The 13,321-nt window shown below is 43.7% G+C and overlaps 1 protein-coding gene across 3 annotated transcripts in view; it reads left to right on the forward strand.

The window, feature by feature from the left end:
• LOC309344847 overlaps nucleotides 1-13,321 on the forward strand; it is a 92,172-nt gene that overhangs the window by 48,066 nt on the left and 30,785 nt on the right. For all 3 annotated transcript variants that reach the window (XM_081867674.1, XM_081867676.1, XM_081867675.1), the window contains 4 exons: nucleotides 6,010-6,183; nucleotides 7,553-7,952; nucleotides 10,148-10,310; nucleotides 12,910-13,021. In XM_081867674.1, the coding sequence (XP_081723800.1) occupies nucleotides 6,010-6,183; nucleotides 7,553-7,952; nucleotides 10,148-10,310; nucleotides 12,910-13,021 (849 nt within the window). The remainder of the gene's footprint in view (nucleotides 1-6,009; nucleotides 6,184-7,552; nucleotides 7,953-10,147; nucleotides 10,311-12,909; nucleotides 13,022-13,321) is intronic.

Genomic DNA, 13,321 nt, shown 5'->3' on the forward strand with positions numbered 1-13,321 from the left:
TGGTGTAGAGTTTTTTGAAATTGGCGATGACCTGCTGATCCATCGGCTGGAGCAGTGGCGTGGTGTTAGGCGGCAGGAACATGATGTTGATGAAGCTGAACTCCTCCAACAAGTCCACCTCAAGGCCTTTAGGATGGGCAGGAGCATTGTCCATCAGAAGCAAAGCCTTCAGCGGCAGGTCGTTGTCCAGCAGGTACTGCTTGACAGCAGGGCCAAAAGCAAGATTGACCCAGTCCACAAACAGCACACGTGTGACCCAAGCCTTGCTGTTGGATCGCCACATGACACTCAGCCGCTCCTTGTCGATCTTGTGTCTCTTGAAGGCCCGTGGGTTCTCCGAGTGGTACACCAGCAGGGGCTTGATCTTCAGGTCGCCGCTTGCGTTGGCACAGAAGAGCAGGGTCAGGCGGTCCTTCATGGGCTTGTGGCCAGGCAGCCTGGACTCCTCCTGAGTGATGAAAGTCCTTTTGGGCATCCTCTTCCAAAACAGCCCGGTCTCGTCGCAGTTGAAGACCTGCTGCGGAACGTAGCCCTCCGTCGTCACAACCTCCAGGAACTCCGCTGCAAAGTCTTCAGCCGCAGGAACATCAGAACTGGCAGCCTCTCCATGCCTGACCACGCTGTGGATGCCAGATCTTGTCTTGAACCGGTCAAACCAACCTCTGCTAGCCTTGAAGACTTCTGGCTCGGCTGAGGTTCCTGGCTGTTCCCGGATGAGGTCAGCGTGCAAGGCCTTGGCCTTCTCACAAATGACGGCCTCAGACACTGTGTCCCCTGCACGCTGCTTCTCTTCTATCCAGATGAGCAGCAACTTCTCGACCTCCTCCAGGACAGCTGGGCGGTTCTTCACGATCCTGGTGACTCCCTTGGCTGCATCAGTCGCCAGGATCTTCTCCCTCATCTTCAGGATGGTCCCGATGGTCGATGGGTTCCTGCCGTACTCCCTGGCGATGTCCGTCACACGCATTCCGCCGTCGTGCTTCCAGATGATCTCCTTCTTCATTTCCAGCGTCACCTTCTCCTTCTTCCTCTCGCCGGCCACCGCAGCAGCAGTCTTCTTGGGTCCCATGGCAGCACAGCTCCTACCTTCGTAAACTCAGAAAAAAAAAAAATCAGTGATGTGCTTCAAACCCAAAAAATACAAAAGCAGCCAGCCACCCACCACACAGAAATTAAAACCCAGAACCAAGGCCTTGAATCCCAAGCACCCCAACCTCAAATCCAAAATCCAAAAACCCCCCAAAAAGTTTTAAAAGTTTAGCTTACCAAATGGATGAAAGAGAAGTTCTGGAAAAGCTTCAACAATCAACCACCGAAGTCCTCAGAAACCTCAAATGGCTGCAAAATAAGTTTAGGAAAAGCTTCAAAAATCACCAATGTCTTCAAAAACCTCAACTGCTCCCACAGACACGCACCAACCCACCCACAACACAGAAATTGCAAACCCCTCCCCAACTGCTCCCCCAGCCCCTCCCCAACTGCTGCAAACCCCTCCCCAACTGCTTCCCCACCCAGACAAAAAAAAATTTCAAAAAATAACAACATGGCCAGCACTCAGAAATTCAAACTCAGAAAATTTTTCAAAAAAAAACAACCTGGCCCAGTGGTCACAGAAAATCATAAAAATTCCCCCAAAAACCCCACATGGTCCCAGATTTCTGCAGAAACCTCCCCAACTGTTCCCCTAGCCAGCCAGCACTCAGAAATTCAAACTCAGAAAAAAAAATTGAAAATAAACAACCATGCCTCGTGGTCACAGAAAATCATATAAATTCCCCCAAAAACCCCACATGGTCCCAGATTTTTGCAGAAACCTCCCCAACTGTTCCCCTAGCCAGCCAGCACTCAGAAATTCAAACTCAGAAAAAAAAAATTGAAAATAAACAACCATGCCTAGTGGTCACAGAAAATCATAAAAATTCCCCAAAAAACCCCACATGGTCCCAGATTTCTGCAGAAACCTCCCCAACTGTTCCCCTAGCCAGCCAGCACTCAGAAATTCAAACTCAGAAAAATTTTCAAAAAAAAACCAACCTGGCCCAGTGGTCACAGAAAATCATAAAAATTCCCCAAAAAACCCCACATGGTCCCAGATTTCTGCAGAAACCTCCTCAACTGTTCCCCTAGCCAGCCAGCACTCAGAAATTCAAACTCAGAAAAAAAAATTTGAAAATAAACAACCATGCCTAGTGGTCACAGAAAATCATAAAAATTCCCCAAAAAACCTCACATGGTCCCAGATTTCTGCAGAAACCTCCCCAACTGTTCCCCTAGCCAGCCAGCACTCAGAAATTCAAACTCAGAAAAATTTTCAAAAAAAAACCAACCTGGCCCAGTGGTCACAGAAAATCATAAAAATTCCCAAAAAAGGCCCACAAGCCCCCAGATTATCGCAAACCCCTTCCCAACACCAAGTCCTTGAATCCCAAACACCCCAACCCAAAATCCAAAACCCCCCAAAAAAGTTTTAAAAGTTTAACTTACCAAATGGATGAAAGAGAAGTTCTGGAAAAGTTCTGGAAAAGTTTTGGAAAATCTTCAAAAGTGAGCAAAGTCTGAGAAAAGGCTACCAAACCACGCGCTAACAGTTGCTCCTCGAAGTCAAGTCGCAACTGCAGCTGCTCAAGCTAATCACCCTTGGTTTTAACGGTTTTTACACAAAGGAAACAAAGTCGCGAGACGTTTTCGTTTTGCGAAGCAAGCCCATAGGGGAATTCGTCTTGCGAGGCAAATCGCGGACGAAAAAACCTTTCGTCTAGCGAGTTTTTTGTCTTGCGAGGCATTCGTCTTGCGGGGCACTACTGTAGAGATAATGGATGCTTTCAGTTAGGAGTGGTAGCCAAAATGACTTGAATTCTTTATCTTTCAGCTAAGCTTTCAGGAGAGACACTAAATAAATCAGAACTAAACACAAAGGGTTGTATCTAATGCTAATTGTATTCAGACTGGACCCACTGAAAATAATGACCATGACTAACTTTGGCCTATTAATTTTTGTGAGTTTACTTACTTAATGCTTAATAATGCTTAGCTGGATAGAACCCACACAATCAGTAGTCAACTGGAGCCCTCTTGATGCTCCAGTATTTGCCCCACCCTGGAGTGGGGCTTGCCAATCCACCCTTGAGCCCTAGACTTCATATCCATCTGTAGTGTCAGGGCCTTCCTACATGTACCTGTACATGCAAAGCATCCCATGTAATCCAGAACTCTGCATGATTGTGAGTCTGAGTTATGTGCAAAGATGTCAAAGATGTTCACTTATGTGTTCCATCTCCAGAATGGAAATACAAAAATACAAACAGTGGTTGTTTTCAGTCTGCAAATGGTGGTTAATTGATGACTCCTGCCACCTTCCCTTTGCACTGAATTTCCTTTGCACTGAAATGAGCCAGTGTGGTGTAGTGGTTAAGAGCGATAGACTCGTAATCTGGGAAACCGGGTTCACGTCTCCGCTACTCCACATGCAGCTGCTGGGTGACCTTGGGCTAGTCACACTTCTTTGAAGTCTCTCACCTCACAGAGTGTTTGTTGTGGGGCAGGAAGGGAAAGGAGAATGTTAGCCGCTTTGAGACTCCTTCGGGTAGTGATAAAGCAGGATATCAAATCCAAACTCTTCTTCTTATTATTATTACTTAAGTATGTAAAATTCTGCCACGGTGGATAGCAAGATGAATAACTTTGTTTTTGTTTTTGTTGGAAGCCAGACTGCAGTGGAATGGAAGCAGCGCTGCATGTGACGAACACGGGTGTTAATGAAAACAAATTATTTCTGCTTCTGCAGTTGAACTCCCCCCTTCTCCCTGTATGTCCCCACAATCTGTTCTTGGGGTTCCCTCAACCCCCCGGAGCAGATCTGAGGAGGGGGTGGGTGTGGGGGAGGAGAAACAGGGAAAGTTCAGTAACTTGAAGGGACAAGTTAGTTTGCTACCACCCATTATTTCATTAATTTATGAATCACCTTCCCATAAGTCCCAAGGTGAGTTATATAAAAACAACTGAAAAGAGTTTTAAAACCAGTACAAAATATAACAATTAAGAGAGGTTTTAATAATAATAATAATAATAATAATAATAATAATAATAATAATAATATATTTATACCCCGCCCATCTGGCTGAGTTTCCCCAGCCACTCTGGGCGGCTTCCAACCGAATCTTAAAAACACAATACAGCATTAAACATTAAAAACTTCCCTAAACAGGGCTGCCTTCAGATGTCTTTTAAAAAGAAGATAGCTGCTTATTTGCTTCATATCTGAAGCGAGGGCGTTCCACAGGGTGGGCGCCACTACCGAGAAGGCCCTCTGTCTGGTTCCCTGTAACCTCACTTCTCGCACTGAGGGAACTGCCAGAAGGCCCTCGGTGCTGGATCTCAGTGTCCGGGCTGGATGATGGGGGTGGAGATGCTCCTTCAGGTATACAGGACCGAGGCCATTTAGGGCTTTAAAGGTCAGCACCAACACTTTGAATTGTGCTTGGAAACGTACTGGGAGCCAATGCAGATCTCTCAGGACGGGTGTTATGTGGTCCCGGTGGCCACTCCTAGTCACCAGTCTAGCTGCCACATTCTGTATTAATTGCAGTTTCCGGGTCACCTTCAAAGGTAGCCCCACGTAGAGCACATTGCAGTAGTCCAAGCGGGAGATAACTAGAGCATGCACCACTCTGGCAAGACAGTCTGCAGGCAGGTAGGGTCTCAGCCTGCGTACCAGATGGAGCTGGTAGACAGCTGCCCTGGTCACAGAATTAACCTGCGCCTCCGTGGACAGCTGTGAGTCCAAAATGACTCCCAGGCTGTGCATCTGGTCCTTCAGGGGCACAGTTACCCCATTCAAGACCAGGGAGTCCCCCACACCCGCCCGCCTCCTGTCTCCCCAAAACAGTACTACAGTCTTGTCAGGATTCAACCTCAATCTGTTAGCCGCCATCCATCCTCCAACCACCTCCAGACACTCACACAGGACCTTCACCACCTTCAAGGGCAGAGAAGGTCAGATGGGAGCTATCTTGAGTGTTATCTTTTAATGTAGGGATGGGGAACCTGTGCCACTCTGTATATTGTTGGACTGCAGTTTCCATCAACACTAGCCAATATGGCCAAGGGTGAGGGTTGATGGGAGTTATAGTCCAACAACCTCTGGATAACTAGAGGCTCCCCATCTCTAGGTTATATCATAACCAGGGAGCTGTCATTGAGAAGACCCCTCCCCACTTTTAATAGCCAGAATAAGAGTACAGTTAACCATTGAAAGAAAGACAGATTTGGAGGTAACTGAACACAGCTACTCTATTTTCGGGCTAGGGAACCTATAGCTATTTAGATGTTGCTGGGCTACAATCCCTGACTATAAGCTAGGCTGGCTGGAGCTGTTGCTGTTGGCACCTGTCTGTCTTGGGAGATAATGGAAGAGTGTACTTTTGGGGTAAAGTCAAACCATCAGAGACCCACAGGGTCTGCTGGTGGGCCGCAGGTTCCTCTTCCCCAGGTTTGTGCAACAAAGAAAATGTTTTGCAATATCTCTTCTTCATTTTCAGTCTGACGCCTATCCCTGAATTTCTATCCTGAAGTTCTTTTTTAAAAAACAAACCTCTTATTAATTACAGTGTTAATTTCAATTAGAAAAACATAGTTCACTTAATAAATTTAATTGAGAAAGCACAGAGCATTATAGCGCCGTATTAGTGAAACCCCGAACACTTCAAATGTTTTGAATGCCATTAAGACAGACTAGCAATTCACAAACCCTTTTAACCTAATAAATACAAAGCATAAAGGACCAAGATACATCAAAACACTGTAAATGTTTTAGGCTCCATTAATGAGGAATCTTTTAACCTCCTAAGGTTAAACCATAAAACAATAAGGTCCTTCGCAAATCCTTTTAAAAGAAATTATTTTCACCAGTATGAAATGTGTATTTTTGCATTGAATCAAAAGATCTACATGCACCTAACTACCTAGGTGTGCCAGCACCTTTTCTTTTCTTTTTCTTTTTTTGTCCTCTAGACACTTTGTTCAGCTGAGCGAACGGGAGCTGAGCTTACATTGCATCGACCAACGCCAGATGGAGACAGCAGCTCCTGTAGCAAAAACAATTAACTTGTCAAGTGGAGATGCAGTTGTCAGCGAGGAGGATGGTTCTGGCACCTTCATGCTTCGAACAAAGGAAGCCAAGTACTTGTAAGTGTATCTAATACAGCGGAAACAAATGGAATAATAATAATAATAATAATAATAATAATAATAATAATAATTTATTATTTATACACCGCCCAGCCCAGAAGGTCTAAGTCAAGGTTGCACAAGTGGTACCAACCATGCTAATTTATGCTAGTGAGCTTTGCGTAATGTTCTGTTGTGGATGCTGTGTAGGGAGGAAGAGAAACACACCCACACACCCACACACCAAGATTGCTGAGTAACAAAAAACAGAAAATTACTCTGGCTACATTTGCACCATACATTCTAAGCACTACGATACCACTTTAAACAGTCATGGCTTCCTCTGTAGAATTCTGGGATCTGTAGTTTGTTAAGGGTGTTGAGAGTTGTTAGGAACTCACAGAGCTACAATATGCAGATATTCCTGGGAAGAGAGATTGACTGTTAAACCAGTCTAGAAATTATAGCTCTGTAAGGGGGAATAGGAATCAGTGAGATGAGTTGGTGAAACAAAGCTGTGGGGAGTCATTCATGAAGCCGTTTCCTCCTTGAATTGCTGCATCATTTTCACATAAGTTTGATCACCTTTTCTTGCCAGCTGTAGTTTGCACACACATCAGTTACCACACATTGTGACATCCATATACACGTACACCCAAATTCAATAGGCTCTAATATTACCCTGGAGATTGTGTGAAAGAGCTGAAGGCTTGGGAATAAATGAATTGTTAGAAGTTTGGCTTTCTTAGTTTCCCTAAAAGTAAAGCTAGGCATGTCAGATTAGTCACTTGAATGCAGATACACAATTTTGGCATTGAATATATGATTGGATGTGTATGTTTCATATCTAAAATAAGAGGTGCTAAGTTTTCATCACTTATTGATGTGGGAAGGACACTCTGCACATGCTCAAAAGCATGTTAATATGCTGGACATATTTCAGTTCCAGTTCCTAGTGGCTAGCCAAGTTAACGTATCTCAATGTCAAAAACATTCTGTTCCTTGCTCACAAACCAAAGAAGGATTAATTAGTAAATTGGCTCACGTGAAAAATCTAAATGCTGGAGACAGTGTTTAGCTGTAGCTGTGTCTTCTCAGAATGTAGAAATGTTCCATTTGACCCCAGAGGCCACAAAATTATACGGAAATTGTTCACCTGAGTCAATATGTTGCAATATATATCTTTATATCTCAGCACTCTTGTTTCCTTCAAAGTCTTAGCAATTAAGTCAGCCTGAAAAGGTCAGAGTCAGCACTGCTGGCCTTCTTGACAAGTAAAACTGTCTGTAATATCAATGGGCATGAAACAGAAATGGTTGTGGTTGTGCTTATTGGCATTTCATGTGCACTATTTTGGGTTCACAGACTCACCGTTTTTGAATTGTAGATTCCGAATACCCTTTACTGTCCAGAACAACAAACTAGAGGACATTACCAAGCTCCGAAATGAGTGGATGCTGCTCATAGACAGATACTGCTCATTGCCAAAGGCAGAATCCCTGACTCAGGGGAACACCTCAGAAGTGGTGTGTGAGGAAGCTCACTGTTTAAATGAAGGGAAGTTGGAACAGCCCATCTGTTTCGGTTTGGAATCTCCTACAGCTCCAGAGGCTGTGACTTTAGCCCACACTCTACAGGAGAACCGTCCTTTGGTTTCAGCATTGGGCCAGCTTCCTGGAAGAACGGCAGGTGGGAAAGCCCCGCCTCCTTTTCCCAAGTTGTCCAGCCAGCCTCCAACATCAACAAGAACAAAAGCGTTCCACTGGGAAGTAGTTCCTCAGGAAAAGGTCTGAAATTATATTTTGCATAGAACAGGGCGCATAAAATCCACGAGTGTTTGATTCTCTGTTGTTGCAAGCTGTCATCATCATAATCATAATGTGATTTAACACGAGATTGTTCATCCTTCTACAGAATAGAAATGCTGTCCATGTTGGAATTTAGCAACAAAATAGAGAAAGCAAGTAGTATACCAGGGTGACCACTGAGGTTCTTTCCAGATGTTTTGGACCAAGCTTCCCATTGTTTCTCAGTATGGGAGTATGGGATAAATCATCCACATCTGGAGTACACCAAGTTGGCTACCCTTGTAGCACATACACTATGTCCCCCTCACATGCCTATTCAGATAACCCTGACAACCCAAGTGATGTAAGCCTCCTTGCAAAGGAGAGTATTGTGATCATGGTAGGCATTTAATGGAATTAAATTGGCGGGTGGGGAACCTATCCTTGCTGTCTTGAGTTCTTTAGGAGGTAAAATGGGCAAGAGACAAACACCATTGGTTAATAAATAAATGTTGGGAATAATCTATAACCATAGTCCCTATCCTCTTAGAGGAGGGCTGAACAGAAGCAGCCAGCATTCCATAGATCACGTGACAGGTGGGTGGATCTGGCCACCTGCTAATCAGCTGATGGCATCAGGTGCCAGGAAATGGTAACTTCAATATGCAGCTGCAAGATTCTTCCTTTGCAGTCACAGCTTGAACTGCAAAGAAACACGGCCTGAATTCTAGAAGTCAAACCGCAGCTGCAAAAATTCTACCCCTGCAACTATAGCTTGAATTGCAATGGAATATTCATCTGAATTCAAGCCAGGTCTGCAAAAGAAGAACCAGGGCTCCATTTAGAGTGAACTCCTGATTCTCCCTTTTGAATATGGTGCTTTTCCAAGTCATGCTTTTACCTGTCCCATAGCTGAAGTCATCTGATGCTGGGTGATGGACAAGTGGCTGTGGCTTGGCTGACATGGCCCTTGGGCCAAGTGGGAATACCTTGTGGGCCTAATTAGGACCATAGGCCAGAGGTTCCCCACCACTGTCCTAGATGTAATGATTCACAATCACCCTCTACCCCATTGAGGAATGTGGTAGCACCAAGCCACAGAGAGGTCATGATCCTATTTCATGAGTCAAGCTCTTTTATGGCCTATTTAGATGGAATCTTCACCCTGCCCACATACAGTCCCCTGGTAATCGTTCAGTTGGAGGAATACAGTGAAAAACACTATGATGGAATTCAAGTTCTACATGGATTCCTCAAGAAGAATCCCCAAACTCTTAGCCCCATGGGAATCTATTGTCTTTTTATGGTTACGACTGTCCATAAAGAATGTCATGACTACCATTTACACATCACAGGGTGACCTCAGGAAGAAAGTACTTGCAGTTCCTAGGACTCCTTCCATATGCTCAGTTAGGTGTTACAATACCCAGTCAGGAACATGGGATCCTACTCGGATGTCCTATAAGATAGTTATACATCCCCCTGGCTCACCAAATCCCATTTTCTTTGAATCATGGAATTCTCTAGTCTTGGGCTTCTAGGCTAATTATTAGCCAAGTTTGATCTCCACTCATAATTAGTTTCGCCGCAGTTTCAAAACTGGCATATTACACTTCCATGGCTGACCCCTTCCCTTTCTGGCTGAAACTTACCTGGCAGCAGTGGTAAGGAGGGCTGTTGCAACCTTCATTAGGCCATTACTAAGTGACAAGACTGGTGGGAAATGTTGTTTCTATGGGGTCTTCACAAATATCCTGGAAACTACAGTTCACCAGAAATCAGCTACCAAAAGATACATAGGGTATCTATAATTCTGAGGGTTCCTGGGGCTTTTACTACATTAAGGCTACATTTCACCATTGCAGGTACGCTTTTTTCGGGGATGGGGGAATGTGTCAGAGAGGAGTATGAAGGGTCTGCAGTACTCATCATATTCCCTAGTGGTTGGAGGATGTGGTGGGAGTGGGGATACTTCTCATTGCTTTGTGTGTTTATAAAAGCATCACTGAAAATATGATGAAACCTGGAGCTTGGAATATGTGAGCTTAAAATGAACTAATTTTGGACATGAGCTGAACTGCATGCAAAGTAGCTTGCATTAGGTAAGCTCATTCCAAATCAAGCCTTGGGAACTTGCCTGTCCTAATTATAGAGATGCCATGACATATTTACTTACAGCGTTTTAATATTTTTAGATAGAGAAATCAATCTGGACATCCTGCCACCTGGGCCAGAAAACCATAGATGTGGCTCGGCTTCACAACCAGTTTCGTATTCAAGAAGTGGTGGGAACTCATGGCAATGAGCCTCTCCTGACACAACAAATCATGTTAAACCCCAAAATTGCGCATAACTTCAGTAAGTGTGAAAATGTCACTTTGCTTACTAGGAGTAGCCCCTTACTCATGATTCCTAAGATTTTTAAGAGGCTCAGAAGGAAATGCTGCAGAATTTCAACTGAATTTCAATAGTTGTAAGAAGAGCAGTCCATCAAATGTTATCCTGTGATCATTGACATAAGAATATAAGGAGAGACCTCTTTATCAGGCCAAAGGTCTACCCAGTCTAGCATTCTGTTCTCCTAGTGATCAAACAGATGTCTGTGGGAAGCCCACAAGCAGTTCATGAGTGCAATAGCTCTCCTGTAACAGATGTTTAAAGGAATACTATCTTTGATCCTAAGGGATGCGGGTGGCGCTGTGGGTTAAACCACAGAGCCTAGGACTTGCCAATCAGAAGGTCAGCGGTTTGAATCCCCGCGACGGGGTGAGCTGCCGTCCCTGCTCCTGCCAACCTAGCAGTTCGAAAGCACGTCATAGTGCAAGTAGATAAATAGGTACCGCTCCGGCGGGAAGGTAAATGGCGTTTCTGTGCGCTGCTCTGGTTCGCCAGAAGTGGCTTCATCATGCTGACCACATGACCCAGAAGCTGTACACCGGCTTCCTCAGCCAATAAAGCGAGATGAGCGCCGCAACCCTAGAGTCGTCCGTGACTGGACCTAATGATCAGGGGTCCCTTTACCTTTATTTTTGATCCTGCGGTAGTACACAGCCATCGTGACAAGTAGTCATTGATGGCCTTATCTTCCATTTCTAATCCCCAATTTAAGCCATCCAAGTTGGTGGTCATAACTACATCTAGTTGTAGCAACTTATGTAGTTTAGCTGTGTGCTGTGTCAATGAGTGCTTTGTTGTTGTCCTGAATCTCTTGCCATTCAGCTTCATTTGCTGACCCTGAGTTAGGAAGCTGCCTTCTACTGAGTCAGACATCGGTCCATCTAGCTGAGTACTGTCTACACTGACTGGCCGAGTCTCCACAATTTCAGACAAGGGTTACCCCCTACCCCCTGCCTTTCTGGAGATGCCAGGGATTGAATCTGGGACCTTCAGCATGCAAAGCAGAGCCTCTACCGCTGAACTTTGGTCCTTCCCTCAAGTACCAATGGATGAGTCTGTCAACATCAGTTTCTCATTTTTCCAGTTTTTAGTTCTCCGTATTTCTCCATCAAATTGTGATTTTTTTAAATTTAATTTTTAATTTTAAAAAATCCACATGAAAATTTGTAGACATTTTGTATTTAGCTTTGACAAATATGCATATTTTTGTAAGCAAATTTCTCCCATATATTGTACTTTTGCATGTTATTTTCACTGCTGTGTGCTTTTTAATGCATGCAGGCACACTTTGTACACATTTTCTGGTTAGTGGACTGTACTGTAAAATTCAGAGAAGTGCAAAATTCAGAGAAATACAAATTTCAAAGGATAGTTCGTGTGTAAGCTTGAAAACTGCACCTTAGGTAGTTTCTCATTAAAATACAAACAAAACCAAGTTTCTCCCCCATGCCTACTCAAAAGTAAGCTAAACGCAGCAAAAGCAGTTCACCCTGCCCTTTATAATTACTCTAAATTTTCCTTTTCTCTTTGATAATTTTTGAATGCATTTCCCCTCTCAGTATTGGAACATGGTCAAGAAGATATGGGGGATAAAATTTTGTCACAACGCTAAATGTATGTGTGGTTTATAGTACTTCCCAGGATCCTTTGTAACACTTGAGGCAGCTATGCAAGGGGCCTCCAGCAAGCACAATTGGAAATCCTTTGTGTGAAGTATAAACCTGTGAAGGATTTGCATGAACTAAAATTGGAAGGGTGTAATCATTATGTTAATTGGGACACCTGGGCTGGGAAATTATTGCATCCATTGACTGGCACTAAAGTGGTGGTGGTGGGGAAGTACATTTAAAGATGTTGTTAGTGAAGATAAAGACATTTTAAAAACAGTGCTTTTTAATCCTCCAAATTAGTCTTGTTTCTTCCAGGAAACCACTCTTTTCTACTACGCAAATTGGGCAAGCCCCTGCTTTTAGCAAACTTACGACTCAAAACATGCTTGGGGAAAAACTGGACAAATTCAGGTGTGGGTAATTCAACAAGAGTATCACTTTTCATTCAGAGGCAGTGTACCCCTGTTTACTTGATGGTTTGATCACATGACAGTGAGAGCGATTGTCACCTTTCCACCTTGTTTGTGAGCTCCCAGTGGGAGCTGAGTGGTCACTCTGGAGAACGAAACAGTGGGCTCTGTAAACTCAATCCCAGAATCAGCAGCACAGTTTTTGTATTCTTAACTAAAATAATTTTCAAAGTAAGGTTTTGAGTGCCATCAGGAGACACTCTCTTGATTTATTCTTCTGACTAATGGATTGACTGCACTTCAATCAAATACATCCATATGGATACATCGATGCCATTCGTACTAGAATGCTAGGATACTATTTGTACAAGATATTAGAGCACTGACTCATCTTAGCTTTTAGTGGGCACAAGCACAAGCTAATTCTGTGGGCTGAACAACAGTATAAATGTCCCAGTGTTCTTTCTCTGCTTCCTCTCCCCCCTCCGCTCCCCTGTGCATTTATCTACAAGTAATCAAAGAACCATTCTCCCCCTCCAGACATTTTTCTTAAAAGTTTCCGCATAAAGCCAAGCCAGCTGAAAGAAAAATTATACATTATACATGAAGACAGTGGTGGACTTAGCATTGAGCAGATTACAGCACTAAGAAGGTAACCTTTTGGATAGAATTCTTTATTTATGATAGATATTACTTTTTGAAAACAGCATCATTTTGGGCAAATGAAAGGAGAAGCAAAAGGATGTGTTTACTGAAGCACCTGATGTACCTAGCTCCTTGCATTGGAAATTAGGGATGTAACTTAAAAAAAATACATATACTCTATTACTCATTGTTCTCTGGAGGAACCGTAAGCCACCTTGCTGCTTGTAATGCTGAGCTTTAAGCAAAGTGAGCAACAAAACAATTCAATCCAGTTGAGCCAAATGGCTTGGATTTAAAATAAATTAAT

This window comes from Podarcis erhardii (assembly GCF_964252035.2).
Source record: "Podarcis erhardii genome assembly, chromosome: 6".
Classification (NCBI taxonomy): domain Eukaryota; kingdom Metazoa; phylum Chordata; class Lepidosauria; order Squamata; family Lacertidae; genus Podarcis; species Podarcis erhardii.